The following is a 23,056-nucleotide window of genomic DNA, read 5'->3' as shown; positions in this document are numbered from 1 at the left end:
AGCCATACCATAACGTGGCTTAGAAGTATAAGTGATACACATTGTGGAAAAAGCCATTAATTCACAAATAAAACAATGAGCTTTGAACTATCATCAGACAAGATTTTAAGATTTTAAAAGATAGTTCCATGAAAACACCAACTCAGCAGCATCTTTAAAGCAAATCAGGGGTTAGCAACGTTGGGGCTTGCAACTAGAGAACAAAATAGATGGTATCATCATGTTACTGTATAAATCCCAACTTTGTCTGCAGTCTGAAGACTGTGTGGCGTTCCAGGCCCCCATCTCAAAAAGGGTATAGAACTGCAGAGGATGGAGAGAAAGGCAACAAGGATAATGGAAGGTACAAGACAGCTTCTGTATAAAGAATGACTAATTATTCCATTCTTCTTCCCTTGAAAAAAGATGACTGAGATGGATATGTAAGAGGTCTGTAAAATAAGTGCCTGGAATGTGTGGCTGGGGATTGATTGGTCACAGTTTCCTCTGATCCAAGAAGGAGGGGACATCGAATGAATCTGTAGGATCCAGATTCAGAGAAGAAGAGGTGATTCTTTACGTCACAATGTAGTTAGGGGTGACTTCCTACGATAAGCTATAGCTACTAAAATCTCCGTGGGCTCAAGAGGAAACCCCATGGAAAGGTTCTGGAAGAGAACTTCATAACTGTTACTAAGTACAGAGGAACTGCATCCAGCCGAGGAAGTTTTTGAGTGGAAGTCACTGAAGGCCACCTGAGGAAAGCAGTGTGCATTTTCCATGTTCTTATTCTTTTCCCTAAGCAACCATTTTCCACCCCCTGGAATGGGGTGTTTCCAACACTGGAATGTATCAAAGACAACATTTTAGGGTAGATGGCCTCACTTTGGTCTAAATATATTCTTAGTTTATCAGAGCTCATCAAGGCTAATATGCTAGATTTTTTAACTGTCAGTTCTTGAAAGCAGATGAGCAGGCAGGGGTCTGATCTGGAAATTTTTGTCCTACAGATCTCATCATAGAAGATCAGATTCAAGTTAAAGTTTTACCTGTATTTGGGCACAGATGGGTTTTGGGTGCGTTCTGGCATTTGTCATTCGCTGAGTTTAAAAAGTTATTTTTTGTGACATAACATTTTTATCAGTTGTTGCCTAGAATTGGATCTTTAGGTTTCAGTGAAATGATGGAGATGGTGGCAGTGGTTAAGTGGTTGTGCTTGCCATTAGCTTTAAACTTTTCAGTGGATTTCCAAAATTATCTCAGAATTTATGCAATGCATTTATGCTATAGAGACCGCAGAGACCGAAATGTAATAAACCCCGTGAGTGACTCCACTTTTATCATCATGTCCAGTTTCTGACCAGCATTTAGAAATCCCAAAGGACGCAGAGAATGTTCCACAAGATAAGACTAGTATTAAAAAGCAAGATATACTGCGGCATAAGCATTTAAGAAAGTCATACAAGGCAAATGGGAGTTGTTAATGCCTATGGAGTATTATTTGTTAGATTAGGACATAGGAAGCTTTGGGTCTCCCCATCATGGGAATAGTTTAGTTACAGATTTCAAACGTTTTTCTTACCATGGAACAAGCAACAGATTCTCTCTCAGAAGAAAAAAAGCAGCAGTGTTTGGAATTGTTGTTATAAGACCCCTTCAACATACTGACTGGAAAAAAGTTATTTTTCCTACCTTTGTTCTCCTGTCAGGACCACAATTCTTGCCAGTCCAAGCAGAGTCCTATATCACTTTAAACGTACCAGGTTTAAATGTCCACAAAGCTTTCTCGTTATACTGGGCTACTCTTAGTGTAAAGGTTTTTGGCTTTTTTGTTTGTTTTTGGTTTTTTTTGTTTGTTTTTTTTTTCTTTTTTTTTTTCTTTTCTTAAATATTACATTCTTTTCACAACTTGTTCTGGAGTAATTAGTACTACACGATATATATACAAACTCAGCAGCAAAAAAAATATTTCTTTGGAGAGCAGAGATCTAAAAGCACCAGTGATGTTATCTATTGTTGCCGTTACTTCCACAAGATGATTTAACTTCTAGAGGGCCATGTAGATTTCACAGATTAGAAGCCAGGAGAATATTAAACAAACACTAAAGTATTCAACTTTAAGGATACAAAAACCTAGCTCACAATGTTGTAGACAACTGTTAATTTTGCTTTTAAAAGAAATTTCTCCAATGTTTTAAACAGTGACTTTAGCCAAAACCACTGGCATGATTTTGCTATGTCTTTTGCTATGACACAATCAAATTTAAAGTGCCTCCCTCTGCTTTTTTGCCTTAAGACATCAAATAGGTGGTAGGGAATTAACTTCAAGGAACACCAACTACTGATACTTCAGCAGTTGTACGGAGACATTTCATCTGTGTCATATAACAAAATTAAATAGATCCTGGTGTTCTGACTGGTTGTTTTTTCAGCTGAGCAATGACTAATAAGATTGTTCTATCATTTTACACAGTTCTGTTATATGGTCAAAGGAGATAGAAGCTTCTACGTCTAGTACAAATTCCCATCAAATATATATGACCGTCCAAATGCGGAGGGGTTTCTCATTAGTTTGTTTTCTAGACTAAGTATATGAAGAAGTTCGGAAACAGAGATCAGATGTGATTATTCCTTTTTACCAAAGTGAAAAAAGAGAGCCTAACAGAAGCTCAAAACACCCTAACAGTAATTAAACATAAAAATTTAATCATAAATCTATGACATTTGAAGGGCTGATAATTATGCGATTAATTTTCCTTATATTTTTTTACTTTATTATTTACCAGAGTGTCATAAGGTATTTTTTCCAGCTATATTCTTAAGAATTTTATTGCCAGAAAAGTATCTATAAAAATGTGCATCATTAAGCAAAAAGGAGAGAATTTTGTCTAAAGCAAGATTCTTTTGGGGAAAGACTAAAAAACTGTCTGCTATAGCAACAACTCAACATTGCACAATACAGTAAGAAGCAGTTAGACACCTTGAACTGAGTTATTTTAAACGAGGTGACTTCACTCAGAGGTGGCCTAGCAAAGTTCCTTTAAAGCCCATTCCCTTTCTGAGTATGGCTTCTCTGGTAGTGTGTTTCTTAAGTATTTAATTATATGGCAAGCTGTTCTTGTTTTGCTTCTCCAGAGCCTCTCACTTGTAGTCAATAAAGCAAGTACTCTTCCTCCTACTAAATCCTGATATTTAGAGGTCGACATTTTCCTCTGTTTGAGTAAGGAGCTTGTCTCCACTCAGTCTTTGGGATACCTTAGTGCCTTCAGAGGCCTGACGAAGAGCTCAAGCACCTAAAAGCCTGTCTACTTTTTCCAGCCCTAATATTTCAGTTTAACAGAAGATCCTGTCTCTACCTCGATATTTTGCCTAATGTTCTTTAAATAACATTGCTTAGTGTAAAGAAGCACCACTCCAGGGACATTAAATTGAAGACACACAGGCTTAAAGCCTCAACAATTACCAGCTCCAGTCACGTACCTTAAATGCTGAGTGTTTCCTGTTGCCCTGACATCTCTGAAGACCTAGAACCAGCCAACTGAAAACACTTCATTCAGGGACCTTGGTGGAATTTAGGCTGTGGGAGTCTGACATCAACCCCCAGCAACCTGGGTCTCGAAGCAAGAGGTGTTTGTTTCAGAAACTAGTCTAGCTGTTAAAGATCTTCCAGCCCACCTGCTGAACGCTCTCCTTTAGAACCAGCTTCGTTCAAAATGCAACGTGATGCAAGCCAAGCTAACTGACTTTGTGCTGAGGCGAGCAGGAGCGCTTACACTGTCGGTTGTTCACACTCAGCTAGAGGAATATTCATCCCTTGCTGAAGAGCAGTCACCTCTAAAACCACTCCAACTGCAGGCGCTCAGCTGTTTACAGTCCTCATTACCCCCGGTCAGCAACGGGGAACAGAATTGAACCCAGGTCTTGTAAGGCACTGGCAAATTATGTTCCCGCTGAATCTTCATTTTTTTTCATGCTTACAGTAAGGTTCCCCTTTAATGACACAATGCAAATCATCCATTGATAGCATCAGTAGAGAGATCTGATACTTCATTGCACTAATCCTCTTCCCCTCTCTGGCAGGAAAGGCAACGGGCTGCATACGAACAGGTATTATTAGGGTCCAATAATAATTCAGATCACTGCTAAATAGCAGTGCATGTTAAACTATACTGAGGTTACAGAGAACCAGCAAAAGAAACAATTCCAAGACAAGGAAATTATAAAGTTTTTCTTCTTTTTTTTTTTTCATACTTGCAGTACTGCAGAAAATGCACGTGGGGTAGAGATGAAAGTTGTAAACCTAGTTCAACCTAAGTGTATCAGTTATTCAGAGGATGTACATGATTCTGCTTTCCTCTTTGTTTGGAGTATGAATGCGAAAAAATGGGTAAATTAGAGTCTAAAACGTCTGGCACCATTTACTAAAGTAAACTTACATCCTAAATTGTCACTGGGAAATGTACACTTCTTTTTGCCGTTGTTTTGATTTAGCTGTCACAAGAGTCGTGTTTAAATACAGCCTTTTCTGCCTCATGGCCGAGTCTCTTTGTGTGCATTTCCTCAACGTTACTTACTTGCCTTTGAAGGTGGGCCGAGCGTAGAAATCTGACGAAAGAGTGGGCTGTGCCCTCGATCCGAGGGAGCTCTTACGTTCTTCTGAATGACTACATTCGCTAGTGCAGTACACGGCAGCAGCAACAGTGTGGTGCTCTGGGTCTCCAGCTCTGCCTGGCAGCCAAATCTCCGGCTCGCTGAACATCTGCAAGACAAATTTCTCTTGTTCTTCTGTAAATGAATGCTGCCTAACCGCACCGGGAAAATGGGCACAGGGGATTATCTCTGCATTGCTATGAGTGGAGGGGCGCCTTGGGGCTTTAGATTGCAAGGTGGCAAGGAGCAAAAGCAGCCTTTGCAAATCGCCAAGGTAGGATCATGAGAGAAAGATGTTATCGGTGTTTTGTGAACACGAGTGCAGAGAATAGTTTGTTTAAGTATATGCTGCTTCCAGTGAAATGGTCGGTGTGATGCTTGTTTGAATTTGCTAACGTGTTTTGCAGAGATTCTACAGGTGCTGATTACGTTTGTTTCAATAAAAAGGAACGATTACTTTTTGGTAGCTGGCAAATATTGCAAACGTTTTCTTAAATGTTAAAGGTTTGAGCTTGTGAAATGATGTATGCTTTTCAGCTCCTGTTTGATTCGCTGTGTATTTTTGAATGCACTGGGCATATCGCAAAACTGAATCTCATATTAGGAAATGCTGTTTCAGTCATCTATTTATGATACTTTTTCTACTCTAGGCATAGAATAAATACAGCTTTATCATGAGAAAATGTTCCTACTATTTTTGGAATCCTGGAAAGCATTACACTGAGTTATCTCTGGTTTTGGAAAGTTATCCAGTCTTAGAAGCAGCTTTAATAGATGCCAAACATTTCCTCTTATATTTCATGAGCAACACTGAAAATTACCGAACACTTCATAAATTATCTTCATGTATAAAATGAGAGCAAAACAGACAGTAGAAATTCAGAATAAATAAAAATAAGACCTGGTAACTCCAAGTTGCAAAAGCAATAGTTAAAAAGTAGTTTTGTTAAAAATCAGTGCTCACTTCATTGCAACAGCTTCTCCCCTGGTGCAACAATGAAGATTTGTCCCGGTTATTAAGGTTTATAGAAGTGTATGCAGCTGCATTCTCTTCTCCTAGACAAGAGGGACAAATTTTGTCCAGAGCTCCGAGGTCAGCAAAATACCACTGGCTGAAAGGATACTGGGACTGATCATCATACAATCAATTCTGCCTCGTTAAATTGAGGGAGAGAGATTAAAATGTATCTTATCACCTTTTAGTATCTTGGTAATCCAGTACATTAAGCGTTAAGGTTTTTGTACTTTGATATAGTATTTTAGATCGGTAGTGAAGCTATTTGAGCTCTAACTTTCTTAAGCTGTCAATATATTAATTAGCTAAATTTAATTTACTGCATCAGTTAACTTTTTCATAAATAGCAGAAACAGTAAGTCTACCTCATTTTATAACAGAAGGTCCTTTTAGTTCCTCTGTCAGGAAAAGAACATCTTTCACTACTATTTTCAATGATTCCCAGCCCATATTATTAACCATATTCGGTAACAGAGCTATGATTTATTGAGTGCATGTATAATTTTTCTCATTACTGTTGAGTTTTTTGTTTGTTTTTATATTTTGCAAAATTTGAACATGTTTAAATTCTTTTCCTACCGATTGGCAACTGTTGCTTTGCAAGTAAAGACACTGATAAGAGATGACAGTGGAACCCTGCCATCTAGTGAAAACTTGTAGATAGAACTTAAAAAATTGTAAGTAACGGTAAAAGGCAAGTGGCCTTGATTACATAAAACCAAAAGTAAAAAGCGCAGTAGTTTGAACCCAAGATTGTGATTAAGCTTTAGTTTTCCTGATAAAAATGGGCTATCCAATTTTTTTTTTTCCTATTCACATCCTAAATTGTGGCACTTAAATCTAGGTTCTGCTTTAGCACTAAAATCTGGGATTTGAGAACTGGCTACACGGTAACAGTTGTGCCTTACATCCAATAGAAAATCAATCAGTAAAATATATCTAAATTTTGAAAAATAATATGTGCTTTTAGAAAAAAAATCAAAGAAACATGAGTTTGTTTTCTTGCAAATGAACCCAATCAAAAGGCCATGTAATTCAATACTTCAGAACTCCCTTTGTAAGAGGACGTGCGTATCAGCATCCGAAAGTGTTACCCGCATGGTGGACTGGGTGCTTTATGAGTTCCAGATCATTCATTTCTCCGCGCTTAAGAGTTGGTGGGGATCAGTGTGATTTGAAAATGGACGCTAGTATCTGGCTGAAAACCTGAAACTTAAGAGTTGACAGGCCACAGCTTGCCCTGGGACTCACGCTGTCGGCAGCTTCACCCTCCTCCCCAGGGAGCCCGGGCTCCCTCCGAGGTGTCCAGATCTGGGTATCCAGGTCAGGCACCACCGTCACGTCGAGGCATGGGGCGGTGGGGGGTCCGCAGCTACGCTGTGTGTCATCCTTTTTGGGGAGAGGCAGTGCTTTCAGCTTTTATTCTGTTATCCGTGAAAACTGAATCTGATAACTCATGAAAGAATAAAGAATTACCCAACTAATGCATAGTAATTTTCCTACTAGCTCCAAAATCCAAAGGTTGTGTTTCCTAAACACAATAAAAAATTGGTTGGTTTTGGTGTTTTTTTTTTTTTTTTTCAGTTCAAGGTTCAGCTTCTCCACTGGTGCATACTAATGTAGCTCCACGGAACCAGTGGGTCACTGACAATTTACACTAACCGAGATTTTGTCCGAAGTGTGTATTTCTGGTTTCGGTGGCTCAGCTCCCAGCAGGAGCTGGGAAAGCTGCAGAGGGGTCACTCGCCTGGTTGTCGACACAACCGGAGCACGGTGTCCCCCTGGACTGCTGCAGAGGGAAGTGCACTCAGGCCCCCATCAGGAGCAGCGCGGTGGTTGTGATACAGGTCTAAAGGGGAGAGGGATGTGAAATGGAGGGAAATGAGATAATCCATGAAAATGCAGCAGGATACAAAAATACAAATTCCCATTTATCTACCCTTTTGATAAAGGAAACGTACTGGTTTTAAAGCTAATGAAAGAAGTCACTGCATTTCACATCCACAAGCAACTTTTCCCAATTTGTTTTATGCCTTTTAAAACATTGTTTTATTACATTTACCCAAAATTATGTAAATCCTCCCCCCGTTGTTTGTTGCTTAGCTCTTAAAGCATATATGCGAGTAGCATTCCTGCTAAAACCAGTGAGAGTTTTTCCTGTGGTATAAAGTATTGTCTTCCATTAGCATGCAAAGTGTTAACAGAGAGCTAGAGACAAACGTTCTACCTTCCCAAGAAATATCTTGGTATTTTTTCTCACCGTCACCTAAAATAGGCAATTTTAATCAGCAAATAATTTTACAACCATTTAATTAGATTCAAGATATATCAGTAATTTGTTAGACGTGAGATTGGAACAAATTATTTAAAGTATCACAAAGTATCATTTTGCTTATCCACTTCTAACTCTTATTCAAAATGCAAATTTTGAACACATTTGACTCATTTTCTGTAGAGGCACAAAAGCTGTTTAACATCCCTCCTACTCCCTACCCTGGAGTTGACTTACTTTGTTATGTCCACTAATGTTGTAAATACTTCATAAAAACTTCTTTTCAGTTAAAAAAATCTGCATATTCTAGATACTGTCCACTTTATGTCCACATAAAGTCTTTTTAAATACTCTGTCAAAATACATATTGTGGTAGGAAAGGTATCTAATAAATGAATGTTATTTTAGAAAAAAAGACAACTGGAAGTACAAAGCTAAGGAACACAGTGGTTGTATCAGGTGTGCTGTGTATGCGCCACGACACTAAAGCCTGTCAGTATTGTACTGTAGGAAGCTTGCCCGAAGCAGGAGACGGTTGGGAAATCTCAGTACAGCAGTGACCCTAGATGGCTAAGAACTGAAGATATATAAGAGCAAAGAGACACGTGATGTGCTTTCCGTTTCCACTGTGAGATACAGGAAAGAATGCTTTTTTTATGGATATCATAATTTTTTTCCTTGTAAATTTCTTTGCAGTTTTTAATTTTAAATATAGAAAAAACGTATGTACAAAATAATGGATGATTTTCTGGACTAGCATTTGAAAGTCCTGTGAGTTCTTCCACTAATACTTAACAATACCAGCTATGTGTGTATATAAATAAACACACATCATATATATGTATACATAATAAAGCTATATCCTTTAAGAAGCATCTCTCTTGCAACGGGTAATTTACTGGAGTTGTCCTATAGATGATTTAGATTTATAATTCAACCTTGATGTAACTCCATTAAATTATCTGGTTGCAACAGAAGTACATTATTCTCAGCATATTTGTTACCTCCACCAAACAGCAGTTTGATGAACTCATTGTTTGTATCTGTCAAAGTCTTGCTAATTTAAGTTTGGGAACTTAACCAAATAGTTCTAGTATTCAAGGGCGGCAAGTTCCGTGGCCTATATGTAGTATATACAGAGATATTTCTACATAATAAACCTCAACAAGAAAGATATCTTCAAAGGGGATCATGTTGTCGTATTTTATATCTATGAGAGCATTCGTCCTGATCTCTCCCTGATTCATCAGCGGCAGAACAACATCTGATTGCATATGGAGAAACACACAGTGGGGTTTTTTTAGGGCTGACAGATTTTATGTACTTTTTCAGCAACTTTTTTCAACTAAATTTTTAGAAATTTTTCTTCCTGTAATTTCTACCCCACCAGTTTACCAGTGCATAACTACAATTATAATGCCTATCCTCTAAAATTTCAAGTTATTTGAAAGAACTTAATGGATATTTTAAAACTCTTAACAATGTGATTTTGCACCCTGAAAATCTTTGCTCTACTACCGACATTTTCTTATGTCCAAATATGCCAAATATCATGCAATTTTCCATTGTCTTGTTAAGTGTTAACTATAATCCTAATGAATCCTATGAGATACTTTGGTAATTCAGGGTTCAAATCCAATGGCCTCAACGAGGCCTCATGCAAAACTTACTCAGTTTGTGACTATTTTGCCAGTTTCTGAAATAGCTCTGCTGCTTCTGCACATAAAACATTCTGTTTTACCTATGGCTCAGTAATGACATGTGACAACCGGCTGCCTGGTCATTTCAGACTTGCGCGCTTGTCCATCAAAATGCTCAGATTTCAATTCAAGTCTCAGTTTCATCATTTTGGATTCACTGGAACCTGAAACTGAAAGTGAAACTCAAAGGCTCGGGAACAACCTGAACCAGCAGTGTGAAAACCTGATGTCTGAATACGATTACTTAATGCTGGATGTGTACAGAGGTGGGCTCTGTCCTGGTAGTTTGACTTTCTCCCTGCATTTATCTGAAATACTTGACATATGCAGAACAACCCCAAGTGGCTTTCATCAAGTTGACCTTTACACTTAGTCTAGTCGAAAAAAAATAATGGATAAGTCGTGGTAGCACAGTTATGTTTTTGATCCCGAGGTAAGGCAGAGCATGTCGCTGTCACATATAGGACAGGTATGTTAGCATGCAGATGCTCCATCCACAAAGTACCTCAAAGCTGCTGGGTTTAAGGAAACTTCTTCAAGTTCCTGTCATTCTCTTACATTGTTACCATCGGCAAACGCTAACATTTCTAGGCAGAAAATCTAGGTTAGAAAAAGCTGAGATTCTGGCCACTGCGTTCTAGCTGAGACATGATAAATATAGCTGTGTTACACCCGTGCTCCTCGCTCATTTCAGTGCTAAGTCACACAGATGAGTATAAACCGTCAGTGGTTTTTTGCTCCCCTGCGTGCCTCGGCACTGATGGCCTAGGAGCACCATCCTCCTAGTAAGATGAAGGTAAGAGACTCCGCTGTGCTTCAGATCATCTCCAGATGACCCCAAGTCATCTCGGAGCCGGAGTTGGTGCTCTGATGCCATCTGCTTCTGAAAATATACTCGTTAATGCATAGTCAGGTAGGATCTTACTATACGCTACTGTGTTTGAAATGAAGATGCTCAGCATGCTGTAAAGGCTCAGTACGGAGCTAACATGACCCTGCTGACAGTTCCTTATTTGTATCAATTGACATGTTAAACAGAATTGGAATACAACTTCATGCTAATGTAGACAGAGCAAGCCATGTTTAAAACATGCTAGCTGAACTTTGGCACCAAGGAGGGGAGTTTAGAGTTAACCCACATGATTTTAAACACAACTTGCCTTACTTGGAGTGTATTTAAAACTGGTTGTTTAAATTTGCTAGCTAATACATTTCCAAACATAGTTTGTTTTTGCAGCCTGGACAAACTCTTATTCTCAAATGCACTCTTCAGACCATCCGACACAGCCGGTTCAGCAAATACCGGCTGATATTCAGAAAACCCTGTAAGGCATATTTACAGATTTGTTCACATAAGGAGTTACGGGGAAACTTGTGGGTTTTTTCTATCTTTTCTGGAGAGGATTTTGACTCCATTATGAGCTTTGACCCAATTTAATAACCAATACATTTTTGCACGTGTTTAGATGACATAGTTCAGCTTCTATTTAAGTAAATGACAAAACTTCCATTGACAAACTGGGAAGAAGCTGGGCTTTACAGAGGTTAGGTTAATTTATTTTGCAAAACAAAGGAACAAATGAAAGTTCCCAAAATCTAACTAAAACAGAGCACCGCTAAATAACTCTGTTCCTGAAAATCTGCCATAGCTAGTTAGAAAAATAATGAGGAAAAAAAATTCATACACCTTTACCAGCAAAGCTTTGGATGTACTTCCGAAGGTTAGGGGTCTGCGTTTTCTAGTTTCAAACTTTTGCATTCCAGCTGTTGTGCCAGTGGAAATGTTTAGTACTAAACTCCCATCTAGTTGTTTAAAAACTGCAGGCCGAACGAGCACATGATTGTATACCCTGTTTTGGATACACAGAACTACATACCAAGCTGGCTTTGGCATGCTTTCCACAGTATTTAGGCAAATACAAGCATGCTTTGGATACATGGTAGTATTCATTCGTGCTTGTTTCCAATATATACTTTTCCAACTGCCATGCTAGGAGACTTTTCAATGGAATAGAATGAACAACATAATTCACATTGATTTAAACTAAACAAACTAAAAAAACCAAACAGTGTATTCCTAGTAAATTAGATTAGCTGCTTTGTATAGAGTTTTGCTTCATTTTTTTAGTTTCTTTGCTGGAACCGTTTAAAATACACTGCATGACATTATTATAGTCCATTGTTCCGTATTTTCTGCCATTGCATTCTTATTGTGAATGTGAATGTAATAGTAAGACTTTTGGCCAAGTTCACATTAAAATATCACAACAGGAACTGTTGTTTACAAAGCCCTTTAGGATTGTGTCAGATTTTTTGAGAGGATACAGCTAGCAATTTATGCATATCATGGAAGGGCTTCCTTCCAAATACAGAACCCAGTGTTCTTCATGTTTACAACAGAAATATTTAGAGCAGAAATCGCTGTAAGGGACCTTATTTCATGGGTTAAATGCTTAGCACTCCATAAAATGAGACTGATTTGCAGAGATAGCTTCAAGTTTAAGAGGAAAAATTCTGTGGATGGAATTAACTGTGGACAAAAATGATAACATTTAGATTGCAACCAGTACTTACGAGCACCGTTTGTTGGCTGGAACGAAACTGGCAGGAAAAAAACCTCCTGGATATCAGCTTGAAGGTTTTAAATTTCAGATCTAATGTACACAAGTTACACAGTGGATTTCTTTTCCCTTTTCTGTAATTTTTCCCATCTGTCCCATTTCATTAGAATCTGTAGTCCATAGTCAGCATGGATGTTAGGATGAGACCAACGCACATTTAGACTGAAACGCTTCAGCTTGCACCAAAATCAAAGTGCTATTTTTTGGTTACCTGCCAATATAATACAGTGTTGAGCGTGAAAGCCAAAATTTTCAAAACACCTCAGCACCTTGCTCTCAGCGGGGTGCTAAGAACAGTGAAGAAGTGGCTGCTTTATTTGTTGCTGATGGGGAAGGTAAATTATAACAAAAACCTAGCTGTAAGCTCGCCAGAGCCAATGGGCTTATACGCTGAGCTCTCTACCATGCGCTGCAGTCCTGGGCACAGCACAGAATAGTCTTTTCTTGTTTAGCGTGGAAACACTGTCTAAAAGTCTTCCTTCTGCTTCCACAGAAATGCATTTTGAATTCTTTAAGTTCCCTTTGTTTGACATCTCCTTCCTACATCTGGGATGGGGCATCAAATGCATGGGTAACCTTTTGCTTCAAAAGAGTTATGTCATCCTGGACTGCTTAGCTGTAGAATCATGATTTTATAAACTTGCCTTTTTAAAGTATATTTTAGAAATATGGTCCTATTTAGGAAGCTGGATGCTTTTTTTTTTTTGTAAGCATGTTTTATATTACAATTCATTAGCAGATGAACCGGTGATGGGTCAAAACTATGAAGAAAGTAGATAAGCTATGGTTTTCTATACTGCTGGTTTCGTTTGATAAGTTCTCTATAGCATAAACATGCCACGTATGGCATAAATTGCTACAGTATTGAATTTCAAGAAAGTTTCTAAAATAAAGATAATGCAAGACAATCACATGTCCATTGTGGCACTTTACAGTAACAGAAAGAAAAACAAATAGAATGACATGGGAACATAATTTAGCAAGACCTAATTTCCCCTTCTCAGTACTCTGCCTAATACAAGGAATATCAGGAACTGCTTGTTGTCTGCAGGCAAAGGTGGCAAAGCTGAATCTTTGTTTTAAAAAACTAACAGTTCAAATTGCTGTAAAGGAACCCTTAACAAAGGAGTTACATTTTTTCCCATGAACTCAATGGGAGCTTTGCCATTGACTTCAAAGGGCAAAGGATTGGGCCTTAGTGTGTATAATATAATGCAGTTATTTAATTAGAACCAGATATCATGAAGAAAAATCCTCATTGGGAAGGGTGTAGCAGTTTTTGCTAGGGATCTACTTACTACAATTTTCTGTGTCTAGCGGAAGTCATTCCCTTCAAAAAACCTTAGACTTTGGAGTATTCCAACAACACTGTTAAATAATGTAACTTTTTTCGAGTTATTTGGTAATTGTACATTTCATTTCCAAGCTGTCTTGGAAATCTTTGTAAGGACAAAGGTAGTCACTTGAGCTGAGGACATTTCAGTTTGCATATTTATAAGAGAGTGAAATGGTTGCTAATAATAGGTACTAGACAGACATTACTAGAAACTAGAGGCCATTTATTAAAGGACTGATAATTTATCAGCATCAGTTAAGGAAAAAATTCAGCCTGTGGACATATCTCTCAGTTGCAAACATTTACTGTTTGCAGAGCCCACTTGTAACTGCCCTCTTGCTTTCTTCAACATTGCAAATAGACAGGCTTGTGCTGGTTGTTAACCAGCAGGTATTTCTTAAAACAATTTAGATATCAGGGCTTTGCTAACTCACCTCATTTTGCCCGAGAGCTCAGGGAACAATCATACGAGCAGCTCATCTGTAAGATTTGAAGCGCAGAAAGCCCCAGGGCAGGGAGGAGGAAAGAGAGAGGAGTGCCAAGCAGCTGCGGGTGGCAGCCTCTGCGGCAAGCACAGCTGTGGCTGGACACGTCAGACAGTACCTCCTTGTGCCGGCACACTCATCTTGTTGTAGGCGCACCTTCAGCGGTTCAACTGATACCACTTTGGAAAGGCTCTAAGGGTCCTGCAAAAAACCTGCTTTTCTTCCACATGGAGAATTGTGCAACGGTAATTACAATGGTTGTCTATACCTGTATAATACCAGGTGTTCCGCAGGTGCACTGCAATCAAGGGGAATCGTGTCACAGGTTTCATTAGTTTTACTCAGACACCACCACTGGTGCCCCTGAAGAGATCGTCTCTCTCGTTATCTCTCTAAATCCTTGTCTTCTCTGCCAGAAATTCTTGCTCTGCTTTCTCTTAGCATTCTCTCAGTAGTACTTTTATTTAAATCCGCAAGTACAGCTACTTACTTAAGCATCAGTTTCAGTGAATTCAGTGAAAACTGTGGGCAAACGAAGCCTCAGACTTCAAACCTTGTTACTTGATTAGAATAGTGCCAATCACTACCAGTGAACTTTCCTTGGACTGAAAGAAATCCAGGAAACTTTCTGCTTTGCATGAACTCTCTCATCACAGAAATCTCTGAACTACTACAGCTTAACAGATGTGGCTGGAATAGACTGATCAGCGTTTTGTTCCACAAATTACATTTTCCTATTTTGCAGACATCACTTCAAAGACTGGCTGCCATAAGCCACTGATTTAATTACAGAGGATGCATATGGAAATAATCTGAAAGGGATAAATAACTTCATGTATTATCATATATTCATAACGATCTTCCCGCACAGTGAAATAATACTTGCAGAATGGATAGTGTGAGACCCACTTACAGAATTCTTCAAATTAGAAAAAAACTATAATTAAGCACGGATGTTTTAAGCAAATTCTAACATATAATACTATTTAATGCCTAAGATAGTTACAGAGGAGGAGCTGTTTGACATCCTTAACTGAAAAAAGCCCAAAGTTTCAGAATTGTTGGCTTTCCAAAAAACTTGGTACCTAGGAAATGATAATGGTTTCACCTAAATTATCAGTCCGTGGAATAAGTATGTCATGCTGATCAATATAAAATGAGACATTCACAAACTTGGAGGGCTTTGTTACAATAATACATAATAAAATTACATCAGTGGTTTATGAAACAAAATGTTAGTTTCATAGCGTTATCTCATGGTACCCATACTGTCTGCCAAACTTAGCCTTTAGCTGCGTTGTGCATGTTTAGGAATATCTAGGGGAAGATCCTAGTCATTAAACCAAGCTGGAAATCACAACTCGAACACTGTTTCCTTTCAAGCCTCCAAATCCCTTTGCTAAGGGAATTAGCAGTATGCCTTTATGACCAGACTGAATAATCACCTTTTCATGATACTGACGTATTATTGATTCTCACTAGATGGTGCTCTTAGTCACAGTCCCCAAAATCATAGGTAAGTGAATGCAAAGACAGGCACACCTTGGAGAAATTTTGGTTGCTAGCTGTAATGGTTTCTTACTGAAGCTGCTAAGTATTTCTCAGTTCAGTGTCTCCCAGTTCAAATACTTTCGAAGTATGGAATTAACGTCTTCAAGATAAATACGTACATAAAACAAGTGAAGAATTCCATAATATCAAATTAATCACTCCAAATCTTCCTTTCACTTCTACTTGTTATTCCCTGCATACAAATATAATGTAATCCCCTTAAGGAGGGCTCCATAAATTTGAACTAGGGTTTGATTTGTGGTTTCATAACACTATAATTAGGACGCATTTTGATCTTTAAAAAACTAACTAACTAAAAAGGAATATTTCAGAAGGCCTTAAGAAAGAGGCAATCATAATCCCTTAAAGAGAAAAAAATTTCTGCAGCTATTTTGCAGCACATTATCAACATTTGGTAGTAATATTACACACAACTATTGAATACATGTAGTGAAATAGTAATAAAAAAAGAGTATCAAACAACATGATACCAAACCTCAGTTTCTTCCAGCCCAATCTGACAACAGCCAGAGCAGACAGGGCTGGGAGCCCTCGAGATGTAAGAAGTCTCCCAGGTCTTGTATCCAATTTAAACCGAATTTTGAGCTATATTAAAATGGTGGTTTTTCTAAATTCGTCATTATCGTGCTTTTTCTTTCTCTGCCCTCACTTTCAGTCATGACTTCATTCTGTAATATTAGCTCTTCTAAAACCAGGGTATTTTACTAATCTGATGAAGAATAGACTCCCATGAAGTACACCAAAACCAAATCCAAGAATGCATCCTTGAACAGTTAGGGTGTTGGAAATACACCTGAGTTTTGCAGCTTGAGCCCATTTTTACTCAAATAGTTTTAAATTAACAGATGAGTACAGGTGTGATCCAACTAATTTTTCCATTTTTCCATCTTTATTCGAAAGGCCCTGATTCAGCTCCTAAATTACATTTTTAAGTCATTTTCCCGATCACCAGGATAATGTTACCAAAAGATTTCTGATTTCATGGCACAATTTGTGACTACAGAACATATTTGGCTTCAAAACCTCTTCTCATTCTACAAAAGCAAAAATTTCACAAACTCTGTGTTACAGTTGTCTTCCTTTATATTTACCAGAACGGTGAAAAACAGCCCAGTGAATCTAAACCTAGTGAGAGGACCATGAATGCTGCTTTTTCTACACTGGCAAGAACAGTACAAAGGGTACGATAATTAAGCCTGGGGAGATAGTTATCTTTGTGGCTTGTCATTTTTTTTTTTGGTGTTCCTACATGAACAAATGGAGCACTGAACTGCATGGCCTGAGAACAATGGTGCCCAGCCCCGTACCAGCCTTCGGGGTCATTCACTTGTTTGCTTCCAGGCCTGATTTGCATAAGAGGCCTGGAAAAGTTGCAGAGAGTGGGAATTTGCACAAATTGATCTTGGGTGCTAATTGACTCAAGCAAAAACTGAAGATGCATTGGCCTGTTCAAATCAGGCTTGAATTCAGGCCCTCTGGATTCCTGCATCAGCCAGCTCTGAAGAATTAAAGCCTGGCATGGTTCATCAGCGGCTGGGTCCTGGGATAAAAATAGAGAGGCAGAAACAGGATCACGTTTTAGCACAATCTTAGCTGAAACTGGAAAGGGTGGGAAGGAACCCTTCCTCTGACGAAAAATACTTTCTTTTCGGGTGTTCTAGGCAACGGGATGGTAATTGAGCTCACCTAAAATGAGAGCGAAATCAAATCTTTCCTGAAAACTTTTTACAGCTCTAGACCCAAATAATTTTTAAAGGCTGGAAAATATCCGTTGTTCCATGTTTATGGAACATGTGCAGGTGTTTTCCATCAAGAACAAGGAAGACAATCTATTTCAGCGAGTGGATCAATCATGATAGATGTACACACAGTGACAGTCATGGCTGTAGGAGTTGCCTGTTGCCTCAGTCCTATGCCGTGCCTCTTGCTTGTCTGTTATCCAACTAAAAAGCTTTTTCCAGCAGGTTTCTGTCAGATCATTATGAGTAAGCCCCTCAAATGAGACTTGTGCTGTCTGGCATCAACGATTTCCAATGAGCATAGTATCTTTAGTAATCCACAGATTGTAGGACCGAGTTTAATATCTGGAGAAGATCTTTGGTCCGCACACGGTTGAAACACTGTGTGACTAGGTGTCTTTGTGATTGCCAGTCCCTTTTATATTGTAGGAATTTCTCTTTACTGGGAGGGGAAATGATATGCTACGAAGTCCTCTCTGTTTTTATGGTTTCATAGCATTATGGAAAGCAGTGTTCTCCCTTAGGGATTCACGTAATCTCATGTTATACCTGTATGTCACTTAGAGCAAAACCTACACATCGGCCCAAGTGAGTTTAGTTTCATTTAAAAGCTTCCTTGAACTTTTTTGATTTCTCTATTGTTACACTTGTAAGATACTCTCCGGCCAGACGCTATTTACATGTGCTCAGGTTTCATTTTGGCTATTTCACTTGGCTCCCTCAGGCCTTGCGTACCTCGAGTTTCTCCATCATTTTAACACAATTAGTCACAATCTAAACCAGCGTCTCCAATACAGATCCTGCCACAACGGCACTTGACTGGTCAGAAATACATCTGTACGACTGCTTTGCTTGGACTGAGCACACAGATAAGGAGTATTTAAGGCAAAATCCTCTCAGCAGCAGGCCCCAACGCCATTCTTCAGCTAATATTAGTTATTGTGAAGCAAGTATGTGTCTGTCAGTTCTGCCGAGGTTGCCCCTGTTGAAACATCCCTTCCATCTCTGGACTCCTCTCCTTTCTAACGCAGAAAGCTTTGCTGCGCTCCTGTGGTGTCAGTCATGGATAAACACTTTCACAGAGCAAAATACAATCTGTGTGGAATAGGGGGTGGGGGGTAAGGGGAAGAGGTTGGACTTGGTCTTCTCTTTCTTCTCACAAATTACAATAACCTCTGTCATCAAGGCTTCTTCCTTCAGGCACAGAGGATGAGTTTACTTCAATGTGCAGATTTCTGTTTTTTCTATGCAAAAAAGAAAAGAACTGGAAAGCAATCCCCTCTGATACAGTGACATTAAAATGCTCTTGCTGTGTGTTTTCTTTAAATTCATTACTAGGCTTAAGTTAATAAAAAAAAAGGTAAGTTTCAGGGCAAAATAATAAAGAGAAAAGGAAACTGGACACTGATTCTGACACTGAATTTAATTTATGAAGGTGCTGACCTGTGACATCTGTTTAAAGACTACGCAATCCCGAAAACGTGTGCTTCCCAGGAAACTTGAGAAGATACTAGCAGTTCGTATAACAGGTCCTTTCCTTCAACATTATATTAGCAGGAGAGATGTCAGCAAAGTTATAAGTCTTCTGAGGCAATCTGACTCAGATTATCTTGTTTTAGGTGAAAAAGAGCACTGTAGATTTCTACGTTCCTATTCAGTTGCTTAAAATGCCACTCTTGATCTTCAGTTAATTTTGAAATGACTTCTTACATCACCAATATGCTGAAATTTGTGCCTGACTATAAAGGTTTCTTAAACAGACAGCTATAAACAGCGCCATGAGATAAGGAGCTACACCAGCCATCAGTTTCCAATGGATATAGTAATGTGAATCCTAGGGAGGCATTTGCTCAAGATACGAATACAAAAATACAGAACTGATGCACATAAATGTCTTTTCAGCTCCTAGCTGTGCCTCCTAGCCTTCACTCCCTTTATCTGGTGCTTCACATTTGGAAGAATGCCGCAGATCAGGGCTGACTTTGCCATTACCACTGGTTTCCTGACACTCTTTCAAGCAATCGTTCAGGAATACCATACTGTCATATTGTCAGATGTTCCTTCAGATTATTTTTTCTTTCAGGAATAAGCTCTGAAAGCAGCACAATGTGTATGAGAGGAGAAGACACAGTGATTTCCATTTCCTCTTCTGCTTGTGTCTCATGTTTTTAAACTAGTATTTGACCTTTTTTGGGGGCTGAAGCACTTTCCATAGATCTAAAAGGGAATACTACATGGAGGATTTTTGTTTTGTAGCTGCCACAGCCTTACTTTCAGAAGTACTTGCAAAAAGTGCCTCTTAACTCAGTACAAGATACAGTTTGTTGCTTTCTTATGTATTAAAGGCAGCGCTCACTCTGAAAATCAAGTCCTGAAAATCTGGCACAGTTTTGGATCTCTACGTACTAAAGTTACTTGGAGGTTCCATTTGGCCATAACAATGCAACCGAGTTAGACACATCATTTAAGAGTTCAAAAATATGCAGGATATCTTTTAGTAAAGGTGGAGCAACAGTAGCCACACAAAATGAAAAGGAACGCTGTCGTCCTAAACTAATCTAACTAGGCCTGTCAAAAAGTTTCTATGACTATGTTGGGGTGAAATATTTTGATGGCAAGTAGGTATTTCATAGCCACATGTTAATCTTCTTGAACAGGATGAGTTATTAAATTAAATCCTTAAAATGAGTAGCTCTTTTATGTGAGCTTATATTTTCCAGATGTTTGATACAGCCAAGATTATCCTGTTCATTTGCATGTGCTTGTTTCTTTTGTTGTTATTTTTAGGAAATTCTTTAAAACTTACTGTTATTCTAACATCTGAGTAACATTTGAAAATCTTTTTTATTTTAGTCCCATAGCATTTTTCAGTTATCTTTCTTAATCCTTCTTTCTATTACTTATAGTTTTGGAAGAAGAGACAATGCCATACCTCTGTGGCATAACTCTCCAGCAGCTGATGAAGCCACGCTAGAACTGGAGTGCATTTTCAGCAAAGCTCAGGGGGAATAGAAAAAGGTTACATGGGAGAATATCACTGCAATTTGGGGTCACGCGGTATTCTTCAGAACCATCGTGCTCTTATTGCAGCTTTCAGATCTTTACGTTTTGAAAACATGACTGTTCAATAGCAGCAAAACCTGGGGCTTAATTTAAACTAATTAAGCAAGTAGGATTTTGTCCTAGCTTTTGTCCCCACTAATGGGCTTTAACATTGACAAGGAAGTTGAGTTAAATCATAATGCACAGGAACTATGATGTCTTTAAAAAACACAAAGCTTTCTACATGTGCTCTTCCATTATAAAAACCACTAAGGCTTGCTGAATTTCATCAATGTGTGGGCTGCAGCCTTCTGTGTATATAACTTGTGTCCTTGACTTAGCCAACATGTCTTAAAGCTGGCACAGATTTTGGCCAAAGGTCATTAAAGTACTTCAGAATCTATCTGGGATGAGAGATACCATATTATGCTCGGGTTAGTACATAATAATAATACTTCAGAGGAATATAATTAAATAAAATCATAGAAAATGTCTGCCAAAGATCTGCTTGAAACAATACTCCAATTTCTTCTATTAAGAATTGTTAAAAATGGCAGCATTAAAAAACAACTGGCTCTTTCCCAAGCTACATGCCATTTGGATTTCCTTGAAAATTCAATCTTTACAGTTTCTGAATAATGCAACCATTGTAATTCAAGGACGCTCCCCTGCTGGTTTTGATTAATTTATTTTAACAACACAGAAGTAGTCTGCTGTAGCTCCTCTGGTAATACAACTCCGTGCTACAAAGAATTCTGTTGTCTCCACCTCTCTAATAAACTATACTGTCAGGGGTTCAGAACTAAATGGATGGCAATACAACTTAAACAATTCATCTCTGCTTTTGCCTTTTTCCCCCCTTTAACTCTTAGCTAGTTTATAAGTCTATTCTTATTTCCCATCTAAGTAACACATCCAGTGAAATATTTTAGTTTGTATGCAGTAACACCAATTTTACACATTTAAAATGAGTATCTTCATTCTGTGTCCAGCTCTGGAGTCCCCAGCACAGGAAGAACATGGACCTGCTGGAGAGGGTCCGGAGGAGGGGCACAAAGATGCTGGGAGGGCTGGAGCCCCTCTGCTGGGAGGACAGGCTGAGAGAGTTGGGGGGGTTCAGCCTGGAGAAGAGAAGGCTCCGGGGAGACCTTCCAGCCCCTTCCAGTCCCTCAAGGGGCTACAGGAAAGCTGGGGAGGGACTCTGGATCAGGGAGTAGAGCGATAGGATGAGGGGGGAACAGTTTTAAACTGAAAGAGGAAAGGTTTAGGTTGGACATAAGGAAGAAATTCTTTCCTGTGAGGGTGGTGAGCCCCTGGCCCAGGTTGCCCAGAGAAGCTGGCTCCATCCCTGGAGGTGTTCAAGGCCAGGCTGGACAGGGCTTGGAGCAGCCTGGTCTGGTGGGAGGTGTCCATATCTAAGAACACGTGGATACTCTAGCATTCAAACAGTATGATGAGTTTGGGGAATCACACAGCACTTTAATAGAAATTGCTATGTTAGCTTACTTATACAATTACATACTCTTGAACTGTTTTCTTTCCACATAAATATTAAATACTTCTTTGTTTAAACTCATTTATTTAAAATAGTAAGTAAAATGAAATTAAACAATTTCCAAGCTGTTTCTTACAGATTTCTGGTAAACTAGCCGCTCGTTTGACATGTCGCATGTGTAATTTCAACAGTACCCCTATGTGTGAGTGTATATACAGATGCTTTAGGCTAACATTAAACAATGTTCCATAGCTATGAATGTTTTTGTAATCCAAATAAAGTAGGTAGTGTTTTTATAACTATCAATTCTTGGGTTATGGAGAATGTCTTCAAATAGAAATGGAAAGAGGTTTATCATCACAAACAGGTCTCATTCCCTTAAAAGGAAGTTGTTTCTTTTTTCTTCTGCTTCTTTGGAGAACTGGCTACAAACTGGGAATGGTTATTGTATGACTCATTTCAGAAGAATAGCTACAGTGTAAAAAGTTCAGAAAGGATTTTAATAAAACCAAACCAAATCATCTTCTGTTTTGGGCACGATAAGGATAGCTTTAAAGAGAAAAATACCAATTTTTTCAGAATGCTGTAAATCAACATAATACTGTAGTGTTTTAAAGGGAAGGGGGAAAAGGTCAGGAAAGAATAAAACATTTACCCCTAGTTTCAGTTCTGTAGATAAGACAGAAATCACCTTTCATAAGCAAACTTTACCGTGACTTTATTCTGGTCTGGCCTGGAAGTGAACTCCTGCACCCGCCAGTGCAAATCACTGCTAAAAAGACACAACAAACTCGGGAATCCTCACTGCTTTAGCTATGCACAGACAACGTGACTTTTCTACTGCACCGCGAGTACTTTAGCTACTTGGAAATTCCTCAAAACCCCGACACTGTAAGTCAAACTGTTCGCAATAATAAAATTATTTCAAATAAAACATTAACTACATAAGCAGCTATGCTGTGGGCATTAGACTGCAAATGTTACAAGTAAGTATTATCGTATTATTCCCTGCATTACTTTCCCCCCAATGGCTTTAAGGACACAATAGTACAGTTAGGACAGAAAAAGGCCCTTTCCTTCTTAAATGTCTCTTATTGTTTACGATTCAGCATTTGAAACTTTTGGCGTAACATAAGGACCCGAAAGAGGT

General features: G+C 38.7%; 2 protein-coding genes across 3 annotated transcripts in view; one reads left to right on the top strand and one right to left on the bottom strand.

Annotated features, from left to right (window-relative positions):
• Positions 1–4,661, bottom strand: part of SEC24D (SEC24 homolog D, COPII coat complex component) — a 67,509-nt gene extending 62,848 nt beyond the window's left edge. Inside the window, exon 1 of the mRNA XM_063335312.1 lies at positions 4,554–4,661. The gene's annotated coding sequence lies outside the window, so the exon portion shown is untranslated. The remainder of the gene's footprint in view (positions 1–4,553) is intronic.
• Positions 4,662–4,732: 71 nt separating this feature from the next.
• SYNPO2 (synaptopodin 2) overlaps positions 4,733–23,056 on the top strand; it is a 91,440-nt gene continuing 73,116 nt past the window's right edge. For both annotated transcript variants that reach the window (XM_063335308.1, XM_063335309.1), the window contains exon 1: positions 4,733–4,903. In XM_063335308.1, the coding sequence (XP_063191378.1) occupies positions 4,775–4,903 (129 nt within the window). In that variant the 5' untranslated portion in view covers positions 4,733–4,774. The remainder of the gene's footprint in view (positions 4,904–23,056) is intronic.

This window comes from Chroicocephalus ridibundus, chromosome 5 (assembly GCF_963924245.1).
Source record: "Chroicocephalus ridibundus chromosome 5, bChrRid1.1, whole genome shotgun sequence".
Lineage (NCBI taxonomy): Eukaryota > Metazoa > Chordata > Aves > Charadriiformes > Laridae > Chroicocephalus > Chroicocephalus ridibundus.
Note: the sequence above shows the minus strand (reverse complement) of the source record. Positions and strands in the feature narration are given on the sequence as shown.